Genomic DNA, 23,019 nt, shown 5'->3' on the forward strand with positions numbered 1-23,019 from the left:
AAAGGCTGCACTGGGAATTCCGACACAGCTCCCCCACCCCTCCAGACTCCCGCTTCGGTGCAAGTGAGAACTTGAAATGGAGAAATTCAATTCTTCCAACAAGTCTGACTGTAAATTTGTGTCCTCTCGCCTCGAATGCAGTCAGCTTCCGAGATGCAGAAGTCAGAATCCCAGCTGGAAATGAGGTCGAGAAATCACAGACCTCACTTCAAACTTTGAAAAAAAGAAGACTTCAAAACTTTCACAGCACAAAATACAAGATTGGATTCATGAGTCCTGCGAGGGGAAATTCCAGCAGCAAAAAAAGAATGCAGTGGAAAAGAAATACTGTACAATGAATAAAATGAAATGAAAAGAACAGTAACTCACAAGTTAGAAATGACACTGACAGATAGTGTTTGGTATCAATATTTATTTCTATGCATTGTCTATTGTGACAGCAGCAGGAAGAACTTGCTGTTAACCTCCAGCTGAGAAGGTTTGGGGCATCTAGTCCTGATGATCAAAATGGAGGTGTCCAACTGGGAGGATGCACCCAGGATGAACTTTTCAAGAAAGACATTTTCAATGTATCACAGTAGTGACGTGTTAGGGAGACGGCCTGAAACAGTGACCTCACTTCGACCATTCATTCACCTTCCCATCTTTCATTTAATTCCCTTAAATTTACTCATTGTTTACATCAATAGTCACGACATAAACATTTTTGTTGATCTTGAAAATCGGTACTGAATCCCCTTTGGACCGAATGCAGTGGACCGACGGACTGGATTTGGCCCCCCAGCCCTGAGTTGTAAGCTTCTGCCCTCAACAATGTTGATTTTGCGTTTGACAAATAGTGTAGTTCTGAACCCACGAAGTCATAATAATAATAACAATAGAATAATGGCCGGATTTATTTTTCCAAGTCACCATCTTGTGTATCTATGACACATATTTGTTGCTTCATAAAACTGACCTGGTACTTTGGTTGAGTATATTCCCGGTGGGGCTATAAATAAATGGACTTGTCATGACTTATAAGCCTCTTTGGCAGCTGACATCATTTGAGCAATTTGTTGTGTTTGTTTTCCGTCAAGGAAATGCGCAGTGAACGCACGCACGGGGCAAGACAGAATAAATGATCACATAAAAGGGTTCAAACCCTCCAGTGCGGACAAATGGAAGAGTTAAAAAAAAAAAAAAAAAGACGGAGAAAAATAAGGAAATCCACCCGACCATAAAGAGGGGAGGTTGGGGGAGGAAAGAGAGAGCGAGAGAGGCGAGAGAGAGAGAGAGAAGGAGGGAGGAGAGTCGTGGTGGAGACAATATTTGTCGTCGAACTCCGGCAAATATGAGGATGGGAAGATAATGGCCCTCACCGAGCTGGCTCTCTGAAGCTCCACAAACATCCCCTCTGATCTTCAACATGGATTCTCTCAACACCTAAACACAACAGGAGGGACGACAGGGAGTTTTCCCCACCTTTCTTTAACCAACAAATTCCACCGGAGCATCATGATTTCATAAGGAGGGGAGTCCGAGCGCACATCTGGATCCAGCCGCTCCATGGAGGAGCTCCTGCGGCGTCTGAGCGCGCCGAGACTCCGCAGCTCCCGCTCCGCGACTTTTTTAATGGCAATAAAACCAGAGGCCAGGACGCCGGGGGAGATGTTGTCTCTGCAATAAGATAAGAAGCAATAAGTCGAGAGCGATCCGGCTGTGCGCCATGAGCGACGAGGAGGCGGCAAAGTTGAGGAGAAGCAGCGGGAGCGCGGGGACTGGTGAGGACCAGGACCAGCTATAATGACTTGGATATTCCCCCACTGTGACCGATTCTGATGAGGGCATGAGACGCTTTATTTGAAATCAAACTCGACAGCCATATTATCCAAACAAGTTTTGTTTTTTTCTTTAGTGATGGAACCAACAACATGCTCGAAGAAGAGCCTTTCCCTGTCGCTCCCGGTCCCGCGGGAAGGACAGGCGACCCTCAAGCCTCCACAGCATCTGTGGAGACAACCACGGACCCCCATCAAGATCAAACACCGGGGATACTCCGACACCGACCGGCACCACCGGCACATGGAACGCTCGGACGCTGTGGATACGAGCGACAGACCGGGGCTGAAGAAGTCCCGAATGTCCTGGCCGTCCTCCTTCCACGGGACCACGAACACATCCATCGGGAATTGCGTGGGGAACAAACGGTAAGAGACAGAGAGATAGATGTTCTTCCAAAAGCATCCCGATATAGTGACAGCCCACAAGGCATAAACGAGTTGGGGGCGGGGGGGGCGCTTTGAGATGGGTGCGTAATAACGCATCGTGCCTGAAGGGTTAACTCCGATGTTTTATATCGGGAGGCGGGACGCGTGGGCTTCTCAGTGCCGATGCGTCTTTGGATGGACTGTCAGATGGGTTTGAAGCGCAAAGCAGACCGCCCACTCGGAACACAGAAGCAGCATCTGTTCAGACCACTAACAGTTATTGGGAAGAGAGCGCATGTCGTGCACAGGTGATAAGGAGACGCTTCTAATGGCACCAAAGGTCCAGTGGGTGCGTTCATGCGTGCGGGTGTCCAGTCCGTTATCACCTCAGGTGTGTTTGTGGAGCAGCCACAAAGCAGACTTTTGAAACCAAATGGTGCCGCAGACTAGTCATCCAGTGCTCTGGGATCTGAACCCCGAATAAAAATAGAAGGTAATAGGTTTTTTTTTAACTCAGATTTGACCTGGACTGATCTAGTCACTTACAGCAGAGGTAAAACTAACATGTCAGCCTCCTCCATCTTTACCCATGTCAACCATCATGTCCATCATTCTTGGTCCAACTGCCTCTCCTCTTCCCTCCCAGCATCTCTCCTCACCCTGTCTGCACTCTCTTCTTCACCTCCCTACTTTTGACACCACTCCCTTCAGGTCAGCTTATACACGAATGACTCACCAGTCCACTGACAGTTTCACTGGCTTGTCCAGAGGCCAAATTAAAATGAGCAGTTCAGTTCACCTCTGCAGTCCCAGAGAGAAGCTTTACCCGTCACATGAAGATCAGTTCCTGTCGACTCACGTCCGAAAACAAGTGACCACACCGCCATCCGGTTCTGCGGTCTCTGAATTAGGCGCAGAACTTGGTTTACCACTAAAAATCAACCTGAAATTGAGTAAATAAATGCATAAAATCCATAGCTGGGAATGAAATATAGACCTAAGATAAAGATTTTGATGTAAAGAGCCAACATTTTTTTGTGGTTTAGAATTACTCGGCTCTGTTCAGGAGCTTGTAAATCGGATTTATCAATCAATAATAAGCATCTTTAATACAGAAAAAATGGTAATTACCATCATTCGCTCCGGCTAATAAGCATGCCTCAATGCTCTGGTCTTATTTCTCATCTTGCACGTTAAACCCTGAGAAATGATTCTTGTGAGATGGTAGCAGAATGACTGAAGGATTCTGCTTGTTTGACTGCCTGGTGTTTGGCACCAGGAGCTCCCGTGCACGCAGCGCTCTCCCGCTGTCTCCTGCTCTGTCGAGCGCTCAGCTTCACTCCTGATATTTAATTAAGGTGAATACACGAGGAAGATTCGTGTTTGAACACTCGCTCTTTGTTTAAGAGCGAACGCAGCTGTGCAGTGGAGGGCCCTTTTAGGGAGATAGATGCTGCAGACTAACACGGGAGAATGATATGATACCTCAGCGACCACCAACTCCGCCCGCTCTGAAATCGAATTACACAATGCACGTTGATCACGCGGATTAGATTAAAGACATTTCATTAAGTGAGCCATGGAACGATACAATTTTTTGATACGATTACTTGTGTCCTTACACGACAAACGCTCCATTTATCCTGCTGACAAGCTCCTGCAGACGCACCGCCTGCTGGCTTTCTGCTTTTCTGTCTATTATATGTGGTTTTTCTGGTGACAGCCGAGGTCATTATTGTGGGTTTTCAAGGCTAAAAACAGTTTAACTATCCACCTGCTTATTAGACCGATAAGATTCCTGAGAGCGGCCGGTGGTGGTTCTTGTTTTTCACCGGTGATTATTGGTCTTTCGTCGTGGCCTTCTCCCCCGGGACGAGGGCCAACTCCAGCTGACTGGAGGAAACAATGATTTGTATTTTTGTCCCCGGGACACACTGCGAGGAAGCCTGACTCTGCCTGCCCTTCTCCTTCTGTGGGCGGCAAACCATGAGGGCAGAGAGAGAGAGGGATATAATTCGATTCCAACAGTTCCGAGAGAGCTTCAAATATCTGCTCAGGAGTGTGTGAGAGGTGAGACGTGGGTGTGTGTGCAACACACAGCTCAGAAAACAATGAGAGGGGTGGCGAATATGTTGTGAGTTGCGGTGAATTGCACCTGTATGTGTGTTGTGTTATTTATAGATTGCGCTGCCTCCAAGTTACAGACCGACCTGTAGCCTTTATCCAGCGCCATTTCTTCTCTTGAGAGGGATCCCTGTCTTGGTGGTGCTACAGCCGTCTCAGTCTGTCGCTCTGACTCAATCCAAATAGAAATGCGATTTATCAGGCTTTCGGGTGTGGATTCAGCAGCTCTGCGTTTGGCTCAAGGCTAACTCGTGTTGAATTCATCTTGCTAAAGAAAAGCCCTGAGCACATCAGCTCGCGCTTCTGCTCTGATGACTCTTACGCACTCGCACCAACTGTCTGGGGACGCGGTGTCACCAGACCCTGAGACGTTGGCAGCAGACTGACAATGACACAGAATGGCTCTATATCTCAAGACCGGGTCACAACGACAAACATATTCTCTGAAGATCATTGTGAGCAGATGCTGGCTTTATCGTGATTACAAGCTACTCGACAATAATGACATCTGCAGTTGCGGCTTCAGAGGAAAGTTGAATTCCTTTAAAATAACACGCAGTGGAAAGAATCTCCTGGTCGCCTGACAAGCCATTTTGAAGCTGTCACTAAGAAATGCCTTTGAATGCTGTGAAGAATAAAGCGTCTTATGAAGTTAAAAGTGGTATCAGAGATTTCTTTTTAATGGGAGAGGAGCGTAACACAGTAGAAAAAGATGGAGTAAAGTTACTCCCAGAAAAAAAGGCACTTTTCTCATGCAAGCATGCACCCAAATGTCCGGCAACATGAACAATACAACATGTCTGTACAACAGTATGTTTTTATTTCTCCTTAACAAACACCAGTCGGCTAGCATCCAGGCTAACGTTAAGATCCTCATACCTCTAACAGATCTATCACTTCAACATAGCGGCTCCACCGGCTTCGACTCCGCCCATTTCTTCTCCGTTGGTTCATCAAACCAAGTCAGATGATCAGCGCCGATGCAAAAGGTTGCAAAACATTGGAGGTGGCATTTCCAAAACGTCTCCAACACTCATTACGCAGGAAACAAAACACAGCACGGCAGCCAATGACACGCTGTCTATTCACGTGACGTCATGAAAGTGTTGCCCCAATTCTTAGGGACAACAATCACTTCACTTTGTCATCTCAGGGCACTTCATAGTGGAGGGCACTCAGAACCAAGTGCTAGTGTTAAGTGCTAGAGTGAGGGTGAGTAATGGGACACAGCCTATCAATGCACGTGCCTGGCTTAGACTCCCCTTTGCTGCAGTAAGTACCCAAATACAAAAATGAATTATTGCCGTCACGAAAAAACACCATCCTTTTGCTTTTAAGTGACCTATTCCAAGGTGTCTGGGTATTGATCTGTCAACATATTCTGACCCCTAAGGTGTCACCTATTGACTATTGTCAAAAGGCCTTTGGTGCCGTAGCCTTCTGCTTTGCATGTTGCATTAATCTAAGGTTTTCCCTGCCAGTGGCATTTCTTCATACCATAGCCAAGATGCAAGAACCAAAATGTGACGGCCTAGAACATGCTCCATTTGTCTGGCAAACCCAACTGCCATTTGTGCCTAGCACCCCTCTCTGCAATGAGATCATGAATCAATGGCTCCCAACTCTGGTTGTTCGAATGAGTCTGAAGAAAGAGGGATGGAAGTTTAATACAAATGATGGTTGTCACTGACCGTTCCTTTGAAATGACCTATCCTACCTTTAAGACCCACCCACAGTAGTACAATAGGATCCACATACTTTGTCCGGAACTATAGGGTATCCTGTCTCTCGCCTTTTGTAGCACCCTCCCTGGGAATTATCAAAAAGGTAATAACGAATGAAAGGTCCAATTGTAATGACACAGGCTCTCAGTGCACGCATTCACAGCCTGGCACTGATGTTCATACGCTCATCTGAAAGAAACCCAGCTGTAAAATTGAACACCTGAATTCAACGTGTAAAGTAATTACCACCTGCAGTTGTTCTCGGCGAACAAAGGAGGACGAATTGACTGTTACTCGAGAGTTGAGAAAGCAATTGGTCCCAAATTGGTTGGGTAAGGATCAATAGTGTGGGTGACCTCATTGTCTCTAGGGGAAGAGGGCTGTTCAATCACTGAGGGGTCGGTCAGGACCTCGTCGGAAAGGTTCCACAGATCAGTCAGCCTGAAAAGTGGCAGGGAAATTGTTTCGGACAAAGTTCTGCTGGGAAACCACGTGACTGTGATTGATACTTTGAAGACGCAGCGAGGGGTGCGGGGGGGTGTTAGCACTACACAAAAGGGATTCAAGGTTTAAAGTGTCACCGTCTGCAATGGTTTATCTATTTTTGTCTCGGTGATGTATGCAACAAAATGGTAGGCTTTACCCCCCCGCCCCCCTCCGCCTCTTCCGCCCACCCCGTCTGCCTTTTGTTCCACTCTCTTGTCAGTTCTTTTGTCGGGGGATGCTAATATGAGCGTGTCAGTCATCAGGTCCCATTCCCCAACACGCGCAGGGAAGTTCCAGCACGTACAAAATAGTGAATGACACTGAACAAGTCCTTATCACAATTCTGTTGCCATGGTGACGTGTTTTGTGCACTTGTAGAATAGCTCTCCTCTGCCCAAAAAGGCAATGCTTCCAGGCACTGGATGTGTCGAACGGAGTATTTCATCGCTGTATGGCAGATTCCACTGCATCATGACTTGCCTGTCTATAAGCTAAAATAATAGCGTTCCTCCTTACAATGAAGGCTGCTGGGACTTCACTCGCGTCTTCTGCTACAGTTTGAAGAGGATTTCCTCGAACGCTGTTTTGCCATTCTGGCCGAGTATTAGCGCTGGTGTGTGAACGTGGGCTCCTCTCTTGGCGGCGTGACTGGCCGACTGCTATAATTAATTAGATTATAATGAAGTACAGCGACAGCTAATTACCCAGACAGCAGCATTTTCTTATTGATCATAACTTCCCATTTATGCACAGGCACAACAAAAAGTTCAATGCGGAGCGCTTCCAGGAAAAAACCCCCACCGACGTGTAAGCGGTAACTAACAGACCTCTTATCTCACTGGTGTTGTGAAACCATCTGTTTCAGCCGCACGTCGCGCTGCTCTGCGCCGCTTCTCGCAACTCCGCCGACTAATTAGTATCTGGAGGAAATTCATTTACTGGAGCGGCGTTGGCTCCTCAGCTCCGGGAGATTCCACCGACCCCAGGTGAAAGCCTTCGGAGATCATTTTGCGGTGATGCTAAATGGGTAATGTACTTTCTGGGGAGCTTGTCCGGGGTTTGTTCTCGGCTCATTGCCTCGTCTCGTCGAATGAGTCCGCAGGCGAGAGCTTCTCAAACTGGTGACCACTTTTATTTCACCCATTGTGCTTCATGGGTCGGAGATAATCTCCGTCATTCAGTCCATTTCATCCTGCAGTCTCTATAAAAGAAAAGTCTTTCTACTTCCCTCAGTAGATTGCTTTCCAAGTGCCTCATTCCATTAGTGACCATGGTTTTTGCCCTGTTTCGGGGTGGCTCACCACTTTGCCTTTCCTGAGCGGGATAGGAAACAGCAACACTATAGTCTCTTTATAAACATCCATACGGACTGCTACTGCCTTCAGTGATATACATACATTTGCATTTTTTATACTATAATTTGTTCAGCAGTTGATAACCGGATCTTTGATGGTGTTCTCCCACCAGGCAGGTTCAATTCTACATGTTATATGTACTATCTGTCTGTCTGTCTGTCTGTCTGTCTGTCTGTCTGTCTGTCTGTCTGTCTGTCTGTCTGTCTGTCTGTCCGTCTGTCCATCCATCTATCTATCTATCTATCTGTATGTCTGTCTCTCGATCTATCTATCTATCTGTATCTATCTATCTGTCTATCTATCTATCTATCTGTCTATCTATCTATCTATCTATCTATCTATCTATCTATCTATCTGTCTGTCTGTCTGTCTGTCTGTCTGTCTGTCTGTCTGTCTGTCTATCTATCTATCTATCATCTGTCTATCTATCTATCTATCTATCTGCCTGTCTGTCTATCTATCTATCTATCATCTGTCTATCTATCTATCTATCTATCTATCTGCCTGTCTGTCTGTCTGTCTGTCTATCTATCTATCTATCTATCTATCTATCATCTGTCTATCTATCTATCTATCTATCTATCTATCTATCATCTGTCTATCTATCTATCTATCTATCTGCCTGTCTGTCTGTCTGTCTGTGTCTGTCTGTCTATCTATCTATCTATCTGTATGTCTGTCTCTCTATCTATCTATCTATCTATCCATCCATGATGAGGTCTGGTGTAAAGGAGCGTCTCATATCATCTTTGATAGCACTGTTTCTGCTGCTAAAAGGCCAACAGCGTTGTCATCCACATACAGTCAATAAACTTCCAACACACACTTAAACACTGACATTTGCACTCTCTTTGAAATGCCCAAGTGTGTATTCCACCGACACCAAGCCGAGACAGCATCCTCCCTCAGTTGGCAACCTTTTGCCTGTAGACGACTTCACAGCTGAACTTCGATCGACCAGGGTGGTGTTTCTAGCAGACCTACATTCCTCCACTGATAACACCTGTCAAGGCGCAGCCTAGAGGGCGATCTAGCTGCCCCATACGGCCCAGTCACTCAGCAAATGACAGAAGATGTTTAGTAAGAATCTAGGCTTGAACATTTCAGAGCTGAATGCTTAGACTCTCTAGTTCATCTTTACACTTCATGTCACGCTCCCCTCCATTTTATTGCCCTCGTATTTGTCATCCATCCAGCCTCCCTCTTTCTCTAAAAACACTGCCTGACTCAGACGTTTGTTCATCAGAATTACTGCCTTTACTGTTCTTTGTTTTGGACGGCCAAACTCTCAGGGCTTCATCTCACCTGCTATTGATTTAATCTCGATTTTTTGGTTTCTTCTTTGTGCCTGCATTGTGTTGTTGCCGTTTCCTCTCAGCATCAGAGGCGCTCCCTGGTAGCCCTGTTCTTGCTCGCAGCAGCGCTACAGCACGCGGAATCCCCACCATCATTCCCCCTCTCCCTTTCACTGAGACCTGCCGACAGGAATCCCCCCCTTTTGTCCACGGCAGATTTTGATCTTACACCTTAATTCTTCCTCTGACCAGCTATTAGCGGCGGGAAGCGCCCACACTCATCACTTGCTTTAAAGGTGTTTCCCGCTGAAATCATTTCTGCATCTTCATTTTCTGGCTGCCTCTCAAAAAAATATCAAATACCTAAAGGGCAAAGCAGAAACAACTTGAGTGTGTGCCTTTTAATCAGCAGCTGTTTAAGAAGTGTGTGACTAAAACGCTTTAAAGGAAAGTGGATCTGGCAACACGCTGCATTTCCAGCGTGACATGAAACCAAAAACCCGCACCTCGATCCCATTTGCTACGTCAAGTAGAAAGCAAGATAACAGAGTCTCAGGATTTAGAGTCTTTTCACCCCAAAACTGATTCACACGCTGGAGTCAAGACAGAATATGGAACACATGGATATTAAGCTTGAGTGGCGTTCCATTTGGAGACAAATCTCCATTACTCAGACTTGGGAGGTTACCAAGCCAGGGCAGGGTGAGCCTGCGTTTAGGTGCTAAATATTCTTCTCAGAGGTTCTAAGATGTTCCTAAATCAAAGTGTCAAGGCTTGTCATTTGGTCCTGGCTTCAAATCCTATTGGAAAATATTGAGGTTTTCCTTCGGCGAGAAAGAGTTTACAGTTCTCCAAACAAAAAAGCCGGACCTAAATCTCAAGGACCTTCAGCGTGTATCTCATGGATAAAAACATTCAAGTATATGGAGGATGTTGACCCTTTCAAATATACTGTAAAATCCGTTGTCAAGCCTTTTTTGGAGGTTGGCTAAAATGCACATTTTCTGTGCAATATACTGTCCAGTTGGACGCTGCAAATGTTGGTTTACTTCTCAGGGTCTCTGCTACATGCCTTCAGAAAAAAAATGTTTTTTTTCTCACGTGATATGGACTCATTGAAACAAGCAACCAAAATGTAAACATGGAGGGGGAAGTGATCATAGTGGTTTTCATCGTGTTTTAACTGAAAAATCCTGAAGGAAATTGTGTGCAGAATTCAAGTGGCACATTCGAGCCACACACGAAGAGAGGGACAGCTGCAGATTGGAGAGAGGCTGCTAGCATTTTCGATTTTCACCAGATCCGTGAAAAACCAAATTTTCCCCTCTTCTTCCTTGTTTATCATTTCTTTTTTTATTGGATTTTTTTTCTTCAGTCCCAAACCTGTACTCTGAGCTTGCATGAGGTGAGCATTCTGGGTCTTCTATCACTTTTTTTTTAATTTAAATTCCACTCATTTTGGGGTTAGGGAAAATCCAACTGTGAAATTGAAATAATCAACTTAAAAAATGTATTTAAAAAATTCAAATGATTGAATTAAACAAATTAAAATTCAAATAGAAGATTAAATAATAATAAAAATAAAAATAACTATTCAATAGTCTGATGGCACTAATATGCTTCCATAGAATCCTTACCGTCATAGAGATGGTGAAACACCTGGATCCGGTGAAGGAAGAGCAAAGATTTATTGAAGTGTTGGAAGGGTTTTTAAAGACATTTAAAAAATAATAATCAATATATGGGACACTGGGATGTAACCTGTTTGCTTAAAGCAAACAAAAAATGTATATTTTTAAAGATTTCTTCCTCCCAAAATTGATTCAAGATTATAAATATGACAGTGCTCTCGTCCTGAGACTGGAGTGCATCAACTATTCGCCAGTAATAAGTTGGAATCATTTCTTGTTGGGATCTGTCTCTGGTACTGAGTCATCGGATGCCACGGCTCTTCCATACAGGAAGAAGGAAAAAGCCACCAGAAACCAAGCGACAATATTTGGTATCGATTGGACCCAGATGAGGAGAGTGTAGAATGAAGATATGTATTAGTACCAGTTGGAAGGCTTTGAAGGCTGATGCAGCTGTTGTCCCAGTTTAGGTCACAGTGATTCACGGAATGATTCAATAGCCCAATGACGTCGTGAGGGTACGGCCCCACTTAAATTTGCTCCAGGCTTCTGTCTTAGCTCAGAACTTTTTGACTCACCGAGACTGACAAGCTCCCTGCCAGCTGTGCGTCGAAGCAAAAGCACACACACACACACACAGTGAAACAAACAATGTGCACCTGTCAAACACAACTCGCTCGCACAGGTACACTCCGGGTCGTCCTCAAATCCCCACTCGCATCAGAGCAGAGAGGAATGAAAAGGGACACCTGGAGACGCTTGGCATGGACACACACGGCTAAAAAAAAAAAAAACTGCATAGGTTCACTCGCGCGGCTCTGATGCCAGTGCCTCATTTGACGTTACTCTTCCAGCCCTTGTACTCGGTACTCCTGCCCAGATCTACTGGCAGCTCCACTGGAGTGTCAGCTCTGTTTAGAGGAGGACAGATGGCAGACTTCTGGGGTTGACTCCAACAGAACATGGCCGCAGCTTTTGTTCAGATCTTTGTTTGTATTGTCCTTATACACTCCGCCTATATTTGGTGTCGTGATGAGACGTGCATGTGACTGACTAAGCCTGACTGAGCTCCGCTGGAAATCTGCCATCAACACAATGGAGTAGATTTGGTTGCTATCAAAACAAAGGCGGTACAAACGAATTGGACCACTAAATAGTTCAGAGTCGGGTGGCTTAGAAAGTAGGACATGGGTGGTGCCACTTGTGCTGATCAGGTTTGTGTTGTTGGTGTTCAAGGCATGTCATTTTTTCTGTCTGTGTCTTGTGATGCATTTTATTCCGCGCCAGGCCTTTTTGTTTGTTTGATACACGGCGCTTCACCAAGCTGCTTTTAAAAGCAGCATTAAAAAGCCGAGTACATTACAACATTGATAGTAATTATCAGTTTATTATTAGTGTTTGGAGCAGTAGTTTTGTTGGGTCACACTCAAGACGATTTATTACTATAAATAAACTACATATTCATATGTATATTAGCAGCATATAAGTATTGATATGTGCCTTGTTAAGATCCAAAATTTCACTTGGAACAACACCATCATTACAGCGTACTAAGTGTAAATAAGCAAGTAATGACTTTATTAATAGTTATTATGTAATAATTTAAGCATTATTATTATCAAAATATCAATATATAATATCAAAACATGACCACAGATAATAGACACGCACTAAAATAGGTGAAAATACACACACGTTCACACATTATAACACACTCCTACACATATTCACACGCCTCCAATACACCCTCAGTTATTATAAGAATGTCCACACGAACCAGGTCATCGGGTCCCCCGCCCTCGACTGCCACCTACCACCAAAATCCAATTGAGGCCGAGGAAGAAGTTTAGTTTAATTTGCAGCATCAGCAGAAATGTTCAAATATGCACATTTGAAGTTGTCCACTCACATAAAAGCCTGAAAAATGCTTGTGTTTATGTTTAGCATGTGCATACAGTGACTCTGATTCCTTGCTTTATTTTGCATATTAGTCACGGCAACAGCAAAGGTGGCAAAGTTGCCAAGGCTGATTTGCTGCGGAGGTAAGGAGACTGAGGACGGAGGCCCTAAATTTATCCTGGTTTTGCTACATTAGCATGACACACATCATTACCTCACTTAAATGCCAAAGTTGAAAGCGGACAAAAGCTGCTAAAACTTAACTTTCCGGCTCCTTTTTTTAACCCATCTCTGCCTTGAAAAGTGAGTAAAAGGGCGCTGCTGAAATGAAATGCAGGGATGAACTTTAAGGAAGAGCCTGAATAAATTGTTTCCATCTGGTCATAATGTTTTGTAGATATAATCACTTGAGTGCTTCCGAGGAAATCACATTTAATGAGTCACTTTGGGTCTTTGTGAGCGTGCAGGTCACCACTCCCTGGATTTTAGACTAGCAATAATGGTCCATAAAGTGAGAATACAATAGCTTCTGTTGACCCATTATTATCATTGTTTTCTTTTTAGAATAGAGAATATGTATTATTAACCACACATTATCATGAATTAATGATGAGTCCACAACACTTCAGGGGTTTAATTGCTTGGTGACCTCGCCTGACTTTCACATTCATATTGTGAGTGTACTTTCTGTTTCGTGTTGTGCAGCGGTTCTTTACGTTGAAAACAATCCGAAGTCAGAGCTGGGTCTGACGTCGCAATGATGTCACCAAAGGTAACGCTCCATGAAGAGTGTTGCAGGCATCGACCAGGCTAGCGATAGCCGCTGTTAGCACGGTCACAGAGACAGCTTTACAGGAGGTCTCGCTGTTGGGCAGCCATCTTGGATTGCGAACTCTGGGTGGTGAGCGTTCTCCCACCCTCCGACCAGTGAAGAAGTCACTGCTTTTCCAGTACTGTCGTGTGAGTCTGACCCCTCAATCCTGCAGGGTGAAAATGAAACCTTGTTTTCCACCACACACCCTGTTTTACAGAGCTGCGGGGCTTTTGACTGCATCCCAGCTAGCTAGGGTTAACGACAGGACACCCACACGCAGGAGCCATTGAGCACTGTGGGAGGAAATCTGAGCGTCATGTTCACATCTTTCTGACTTTTCAGCATTTCGGTTTCGAGGCAGTGATGTCATCCCAAGCTTTTGCTTCTCAACAGGCTGAGTCACCGTGTGGACGCCAGTGAAGAATTTAAGCCTCACAAGTATCAGGTTTATGTGTGGGAATGCTTGGTTGATAATATTGATAGATGATTGATGATTGTTTATAGAGCGTGGACATGTGAGCGCTTCTCTGTCGTTGCTTTGTTTGTCTGTTGTCAGGATCCTGCAGCACGACCATCTGACAATGTGGGATTGTTTAAAACTGGGAGCAGATTTTTAAAATGAAAAGCAGCAGGTTTTGTTTTTTTTCTCTCTCAGTTTGAATCACACTGACCTCAACAGTAGTGATGTGATCCCCCCCCCCCCATGAGACTTGTTTGGGAAACTCTGCACACATTTCCTCACATTTAAGAACCGAGAAACCTCCACACGTCCTGGGAGGCTAGTGCAGATTAAAACATGTCGGATTCATGCGGCGTGTGATGCACGACGCGGCTCGGACCGGAGGTGTGGTCGCCACCTCTGTTCGCCTCCGTGAGAAAAGGATTCACTGTTTCAGCTCTTGACCTGCGCTGGATCAATGTGTGAGCATAACCCGGCTTGTCAGATGGCTGAGCCCACTTCGTGTAGGTCATGTTCACACATTAACGCTCAACATTCAGACTCTGGCAGCGGGAGAAGGAGTGTAGCTGCGGGCGAGAGGATGCGGCTTCCATTTGATGCTCTGTTTTTCAGTTTTTGTTTCATTCCTGAAGCGCTTCAGGAATAGCAGAGCCATTCAGCGTGCTGATGAAGAATTTATAATGTTGTGTACATGCAATGCTTCCTCCTCTCTCTCTCTTTCTCTCTCTCTGTTCATGTTATAGCTATACTTGTGAGGACCAAACACACCTCCTATAGGGGGGGCCTTTTGCTATATGTGTGGACCGGCACATAGCACAAGTTTAAGCCTCAATTTGAGGATTAAAATGTCAAAATAACTCAAATTTATAGAATTTTATTTTGGTTTAGATCCTGGTTAACTTTATTTTGCATGGTTAGGTTTAGGGTGAGAGGCTGGGGAAAGCATTATGGGAATGAGCGGACCCCGCGAAACATAGATAGCAATTTTCAAGAGAGAGATGACACAACTTTTCTTGTTTTTTTTCCTTGTCTTAAAATTCATTATAACTTTTCACCCTATTTTTCAACAATATTATATTTTTATTTTTCTTATAGTATTGTATTTTTCTTCTTTTTTTTTTCTCTCAAATTCATCCTTACTTTCACCACCACTCTTCTTTTTCTAAATTTCTATTTTATTAATTTTATTTTATTTATTTTTTTCACATCACTTTACACATTCCATTTCCTAGGCAGAGGTTATACTTTAACTGTATCAGTTCGGATTGCTGACAGAGTTGTGCGCTCTCTGAGTGTGTTAGCTCACTGTGCAATGACTTTTCCTCATCTGTATTTGTTCATCATTATAGTTGTGATTATTCATGTCAAAAAAATCCACATAATCAATGAGAAATTACATAAATGCAAAATGAAAACCACGACCCATGTATTAACATAGCACTTCTGTGTCAGCATAGGCAAGTTTTTTATCGAGAAGTATTCTCTTTTTCCATTTTCCTGATTATATATGAGTTGTATCTATCTATATATATATATATATATATATATATATATATATATATATCCAAACACAAAATCACAATACAAATTCTGTGAAAAAAAAAAACAAATTCATCCTCAGTTGTTTGGCATCTATTTTTACAACTCTGTTGCTGTCTTACATTCACACCACAAACAGGGCTACACTCCATAATCTGTTATTAAAACATGAAACACACATAGCACTCTGCTATTCCAGAGTGTAATAACTGAGGGGATGAAGTAGTAGAAGTGGTCCCCACAGGCTGAGGGCAGTGGAGCCAGACGCATGGATGGATATGGCTTTCCAATTTAGTTCAATGAGGTTTAGTGAGAGGAGGCCACATTTTAGCGGCAGTATTCACGAGTTGTTTGGTTGAGAAACAGGTGGAAGAGTACTAATAAACAAAGCGTGTGATACTAAAGTTATACTGTAGTCATCCCTCGATATTCATGATGATCCACTCACATATTCAAGCGAATATATTTGTCTTTAACTTCCCTTTCACTTGTCATATAAAATCCATTGTTCATGTGTGTATATTTTCCACACATTTATTATTGCAAAATCATTTTTTTTATTCAGTCATCATCGTCCTTCTAGCCAGGTTCTAACGAATTATTTTCATCATTTTTCATAAATATTTTACATCTGTTACTGCATTTTTTATTCTTATTTGTAATAAATGTGGATATTTTAATTGAATTGAATTTTTTTTCTGCCGTCAAAACATTACTTTTTTTAATATCTGTCTTCCTTGGATAGTAAGTGGCTTGCACAGCGCCAACGGTAAACCGCCGCTACCTCCACCGACCAGCGAGTTTAGCAGCGTCTGGTAGCTCTTTCTCAGGTTTCTATTCCCTCATGTTCAGTCTGCTTGGGAGCAAAGACAAAAACAAATTGCAAAATCAATTGTGTGGTACAGCATGTACGAGCGCAATTAAATCATATTCCGTTGCTTCTGGCTCTCTGTTTTGAGGTAAACAACAAGAGCGCAGATTATGTTGGATATAAATAACAATTCAGGCAAACAGCATGACTCACCTTCTTCTAATAATCGCTGCAACAAACAGCCATTAGGTGAATAAAGTTGGGATGAAAAGAAAGGAATTGAAGTCACAGATTTATCTCATACATTGACGTAGGCAGGTCTGCAGCGGCCTGTACAAAGATGGAGCAGCAGTTTTGGTAGCACACACTGCGACCGCAGGTGGTCATAATGCGACGACTAGTTTGAAAATGTATCTCTTAATAAGCATTTTCTTTATGACTCATGGCTCTCGCTCACGTTTCAGCGTAGCCCTTGTATGGTGGCTCCTTTCCAAAAGCCAAGCTGTGAGTCAACCTTTCGGCTATTTCGGTTGCGTGACTAGTATCAATAGCTATTTTTAGAGCATCGCCGGAGGGCCAATGCCACTGTTTCCTGCGGGCATCATGGCTGCCACCGTGGAGTCATTTTAGTGGAGAACCCATGAAGAACTGGTGGGAGAAGTCGTAAGTCATAAAACGCATACCTCACAATGTAAGTCCCATAATGCACTGCAACAGTGAAAACTGCTGTGTCGAACAGAATTTCATGATCCTCTTTGGATTTGTTGTATGTTGTTTTGTGTGTGTGTGTTGTTGTTTTTTTTAACAGACTACAAAGTTATTCTTATTTAGACTCCTGTGCGGCCTTGTGAAAGATTCATGTTATGAAAAAAGAGGTAAACTTCCATAAACAAAACAGTCAAAACACAAGGCTAGATAATGGGAAAGGGATTAAAATACATTGCCAGAGGATGAAGAAGTAGCCAGCAACCGAACTGGCTTCTTCTAGCTGCAGTTCTTTATTTTATTTTTTCGGGGGGAAGTGTCATAGTAAATGTCCACAAATAAGTTAAAAGTTACATTAACCAAATAAGAGATTAGGGGGAGCAGTTGGGTGTTAAGATGACGTTTTTTTTCATACTTTTTTTGTACTTGAAAACGTGAAAAACAGGCCACACGCTACAGCGGAAGCCATTTTTTAAATCTAATTTAGGCCTGTAATTTGTCAAGGTCGAGCCAGATACCCTGATATTTATGGAGGAGGAAAAGGTGCCGGAGGATGAGGAGGACAACCAATAAGATCCATGGATTTGGTCAATGAAGGAGAGGAAAAATGTGACAAGGAAGAAGGTGAAGTTGAGACCTAAAGAAGTAATGCATTTTCTTCATTAACTTCCTTCATTTTGGAGTTCATACTCGCGTCGCTAATTTCCCCACTGGTGATGTAATGTGGTTATGTTTTCACAACACACCTCGATATGACTTGCCTGAGGTCTGACTCCAGCTCTGGATTTGATTTCCTCCATAGCTCGACCAGATGACTTCAAATTTCACATCACGTACTCGCGGCTGCACAAAGGCAAGCGCAGATTCTCGCCGTGGCTGTTTTTGAAATTCCACCAACCTCGTTCAGCGCCGACCTAGAAGTCACGGTCGGAAGGAAATTTGATCCGGAATTTGAGAGCGCGGTCCATTGGCTGAGCTATTTATATTGGTTATGACAGCGTGGTAAAGTGAAGCCACCACTGCGGGTCAGATTCTCCGTGAATTCTCACGTCACTGAGGACAAGGACACCTGAGAAACAGATGATCTGAGAGAAGCAGTGATGAGGCTTCATGAAACGGCGTCCTCCTTTTCAGAGCCCAGGAGGTGGCGCTGTCGGTTTAAAAATGATGTGAGGTTTCTCTGAAATGGTTGTTCAAATCCAAATATCTTAGAGGGAAGCGTGCCATCTAGTGGGCTCTGAAAATGAGGACTCTGTTTCATGAAGCCTCATGAACCCATCACTAGAGAGAAGGAACTGATCCTTCAAGAAAACCCTATATTAGGGGCGCTGCCTCTGTTGTAAGCGAAGTTTACTGGCAAAATGTACTGTAAACATTTCAAGAAAATAAATGATGAAGATTTTCAGGTGATTTACAGCTTAACTTTTTTTGGTAAATGTGGAATAGATTTAAAAAATGTGACTGAATAAAACTCTCTGAGAGGAGGGCCATGACAGGAGCTTTCAAAGGGCCAAACCATGGCAAGGTCTGCTTTAGAGGAGTCGTCCTTTGATTTCCTGTTGAGAACCAAAGGGATTTGTTGAAGGTCAAAGCTCGATGAAGGGCTAGATCAAGTGTGAAAAGCACTAAACCATGGAGCCTGTCTTGACTGCCAAGCAATCCTGTCCGTAAAAAGCCAAGAACAGGATCAGTGACGGGGAAGCAACCTTGGCAAACCTTCACACCGTGCAAGGCGAAGCCAAGCACTTCGACACAGCTTCCATTTTGGGTGTAGAGCCATTGTCCAAACAAGAGAGTCCCCTGGGTTCCCCACTGCTTCTCCTGACATCCTTTCACAGATGCTGCTTTATTCATAAAGATGATAGAGGATCACAAGAAGAGAGGAAAAATCCGGAAAAAAAGAGCAACATTTTGACCGTATTTTTTCGTGAAACTTCTGTCATTTTTACCAGTAATTTTTTTTGAAAAATGGCACTGAAATATATAGATTGTGGTCCATTTGGAAATGGACTCTTATTGGTTGATCTCATTGCCACTCACAGCTCCAGCGGTTTTGTCAGGACCGGCGTTTCTCTCTGAGGGCGTTCTCGCTATAAATAGTGGGAGAGACGCCTGGAGCTCCCAGTGTAATGAGATTAAACCAAACCAGCCTCGGCTCCCAGTGTTTTATTGAGATTTATTTCAGTTTCCATTCTCTATGTCAATATGTATATGGAAGATATTCAGTGTTCCTTCTTCCTTCCCATGCAACGCCGCGTCATGTGTCGCTGGGAGATTTCGTGAGCGTGTCACAGGAGCGGTCCAGCACTAATGTAGAAGACATGTGTGAGTATGTGTGTAATGTTTTGGTTTCACAGCCTTCAGGGCATGGCAGGTCTCCGAAAGATGTTCATCACGACGTACGTCAGCACATCAGACCATGACTGACCTTAGCATGAGCGGGGACACTTCAAACTGATAATGATATCTGTGTATTACAGTGTGTCTTAGTATTCTTATTGGAGCATAGAATCCAGATCTAATCATGAGTTTTGAAGTTTAGAAGAAGAAAAATATACTTAGATTGTCAAGCTGAACTGTGCTCTTCAGCCTTCACTATCAAATCCAACAAAATATCTGTTTTCAGTGGTAATAAAAAAGGGAGGGTGAGTTGTAGAAACCGCAAGGAAAGACAAAGGTGGTAGTGAAAACGGATAAAGACAGTAGTGGCAAGAAGAAGGGGAAAGCGAAGGAGACAACAAGCAAGGGCACAACAGGGAGAAATATGGGGCTGTGTCGGAGCAGAGCACTGACTCAGAGAGTGACGTTACCAAGCTCATGGAAGTGATGAACCAGCTGAGAGCTCAGGCGCGAGACAACTGAGAAGATCGAGCCTGAGCACCTGATGCATCAAGCACTGAAAGACAACATGGAACTTCAGTCGCAGCATACCAAATAAAACCAAAATAAGTTTATTTCAATATTAAGTGGAGCAGTATTTTTAGTTTACAGCGTCAAACCAGCTAGTCTTTGTTTTGAATGCACATTGAGAATGATAACAAGGATTTTATCTGTATTAGGGTCACGTACAGTGACGTGCACCTAGAATTTCTCAAATGAACCCGTAGAACTTGCTTGGCTTGGCTTGATTTAAAACCTTTAAACCCTCTACCTGCTGTTCCTCCCTCTGTCATGCTGAGGAATTACACTGTCTTGTACTCTTGAACCCCAGCGATACTTTGTAGCAAAGGATGCGACATCTCCCCACCTTTAAAGTAACACCACATTTCTGAGTACATCCAATCCTGCAGAGGCGCTATAAGCTGTTTTCCATTTTTGGTTGGCTGGTAAGTCGCAAATAACCGGCGTGCCTTTGGCAAGCCAACAGTTAATGCCAAAGACTGCGTGGTGCCATGGTGCGTTCCTGGTTTGTGTCAGACTGGACCACGCTGGCACCGGGGCGGACTGCGCCAGCATGTGTTTGTGCAAATGGTTTCCTCAGACGGAAACCGTCTGGGGACCGACCGAGTAAGAGACTTCCATTCTGTTTGGACATACTGTCCGTTTTATTCCCCGACGCTGACGTTTTGGAAGGGCCTGACTTCTTCACCGCTCAGGCCTCATTACCCTATCACAGCTTCTTCCCCCATCAGTTGGGGAGCGCTTGACTCCCCGGGTCCTCCCGCCCCCTCTATGTGTGTTACGACTTCAAGTTAATGGAAATCCTAGCAGGAGACGAATTCCATTACCGCCAACCTCACGATCAAGCCAGAGCGTACTTTCATATTTACACAACTGGAAACAAGAGGGACCCGTCCAGATCTTCCCTCAGAAATCCTGCCTCTCTTTGTTTGGAAGTCCTCTTCGCGCCAGAGAGGGGCTTAGAGCCGCAGCGGCAGATTGTCGGTGACCAAAGCTGCTGTGACAGATGCGGAAAAGTTCAAGCTGCCGGCAATTGGATGATTAGATGTGGATACGGGAAATGGCACGTTCTAAGCCGTGGAACAGTCTTGAAGTCTGAAATTACAGTGTGTCGCGAGAAACGACAAGAAACACCAAAAGACAGTCGGCTGCAGAAGGGCATTGAATGACAGGGAAGTGAAAATGACAGAGCGAGTGAGTCACGAGAGAGGCATGTTGCGTTCACTGACCCGCTGCAGGGAACTCGCAGTCACAGGATCCATGAATGCACACGAATAATCCTGCCGCTCCCTCGCTAATGATATCCAACCCGCCATGGAGGAGGACGGTAATGGCGCTCTTATTGTTCTCTCTCTAAAGTGATTATGGAATAATTATAGAACTCTTGGGCTAATTGCGCTTGTTACATTAAATTTATTGAATTTTTCTATCCTTGAGGAGACGCTCATGATTGAGAGTGCTTTGGTAGAAAATGATCATGCGGAGAAAAACGCTCCCCCTCCATGTTTTCTACTTGTGTTGAGCTCCGTCAACGTCTTCCGTCTTCCTTCCTTTACCTTTTTTATTTTATTTTATATTTCACTTACATTCAGTTTCGGCTGCAAAGTGTCTTTATAGACAGGTGTTCGGATTTATTTTTTAAAAATTGGCCAGTGCAATAATGTGCTAACATATTGTTCCAAAATCACTTAAATGGCTTCCGCCCTGAGTGCCTCAAAATTTCACCCTTGTAGTTGAACTGAATGAGAAACGTTAGGGAAATAGAAAATAATAATAAATGATATATCAAATAATAATAATATAATACATTATATATAAAATTACCCAATGCTCGTGACCATAGGTGAGATGGCGGATACAAGCGGCTGAGATGAGTTTCCTCCGCAGGGTGGCTGGGCGCACCCTTAGAGGTAGGGTGAGGAGTTCTGTCATCCGGGAGGAGCTCGGGGTGGAGCCGCTGCTCCTCCACATCGAGAGGAACCAGCTGAGGTGGCTCGGGCATCTGATCCGGATGCCCCCTGGACGCCTCCCAGGGGAGGTGTTCCGGGCATGTCCTACCGGGAGGAGACCCCGGGGAAGACCCAGGACTCGCTGGAGAGATGATGTCTCCGGTCTGGCCTGGGAACGCCTCAGGATCCCCCGGGAAGAGCTGGAGGAGGTTTGTGCCGATCGGGAAGTTTGGGCTTCCCTGCTCCGAGTGCTGCTTCCGCGACCCGACACCGGATTAGCGGCAGAAGAAGGTGTATGTATATATATATATATAACATATATATATATATATATATATATATATATATATATATATATATATATATATATATATATATATATATATATATATATATATATATATATATATATATATATATATATATATATATATATATACATATAACAAAGTCCAAAAACAAAAATAATTTTGTTTTATGATTTATGGTTCAAAATAAAATAAAATAAAATAGTAGAATAGGTGACAGATCAAGCACAAACAGACTTCAAAATAGACGAAAAAGCATTAAAGCCAGATTGTAGAAATTACTTTTAAAGAAGGTGCAGACTCCACCAGTCTTATCTCTCTGGGCAGATTTTCCAAAATCAATGGGCCTTAATGGAGAAAACCCGACTTTGGAACAGCTCATGTGGATGGTCAGCATTTCACCTGTAAAGCTTGGCAAAGACAAGACTTGAAAGTGATAAGTCAATTTTAAAGTTGATTCTAAAACAGTAGATGTTAAAATAGAGTCTCATATTTGGGTTCTGCCATAGAAGAGGGAGATAAACATGGGAGGAAATTAGGGTGTTTAGATGCAGCTACTAACTTTTTTTTAGTGTTGATAATGAAGAGCAGTTTTGCGACTGAACGTGATCAAACTATCTTTTATGGGGTGGTATGATCCAAATAATGGAGTGTTGAGGGTTTTATGTTTTTGGGCTGTTGGCAATTTTACTAAATTCAACTGGTGCCAGAAGGCTAACACTGAAGTGTTGTTGTAGACGATAAATACATTTTATGTTCACTCTAGAGCCCGAGGAGCATCAAGTTGGCCAACACATAACCATAAGTTATGGGAGAAAATGTTGGATGA

The 23,019-nt window shown here is 43.7% G+C and overlaps 1 protein-coding gene across 1 annotated transcript in view; it reads left to right on the forward strand.

The window, feature by feature from the left end:
- The first annotated feature begins 1,281 nt into the window (after nt 1-1,281).
- Nucleotides 1,282-23,019, forward strand: part of pde4a (phosphodiesterase 4A, cAMP-specific) — a 58,436-nt gene continuing 36,698 nt past the window's right edge. Inside the window, exons 1-2 of the mRNA XM_053851227.1 lie at nt 1,282-1,763; nt 1,898-2,189. Of these exons, the coding sequence (XP_053707202.1) occupies nt 1,709-1,763; nt 1,898-2,189 (347 nt within the window). The 5' untranslated portion in view covers nt 1,282-1,708. The remainder of the gene's footprint in view (nt 1,764-1,897; nt 2,190-23,019) is intronic.

This window comes from Synchiropus splendidus, chromosome 19 (genome assembly GCF_027744825.2).
Source record: "Synchiropus splendidus isolate RoL2022-P1 chromosome 19, RoL_Sspl_1.0, whole genome shotgun sequence".
Taxonomy (NCBI): Eukaryota; Metazoa; Chordata; class Actinopteri; order Syngnathiformes; family Callionymidae; genus Synchiropus; species Synchiropus splendidus.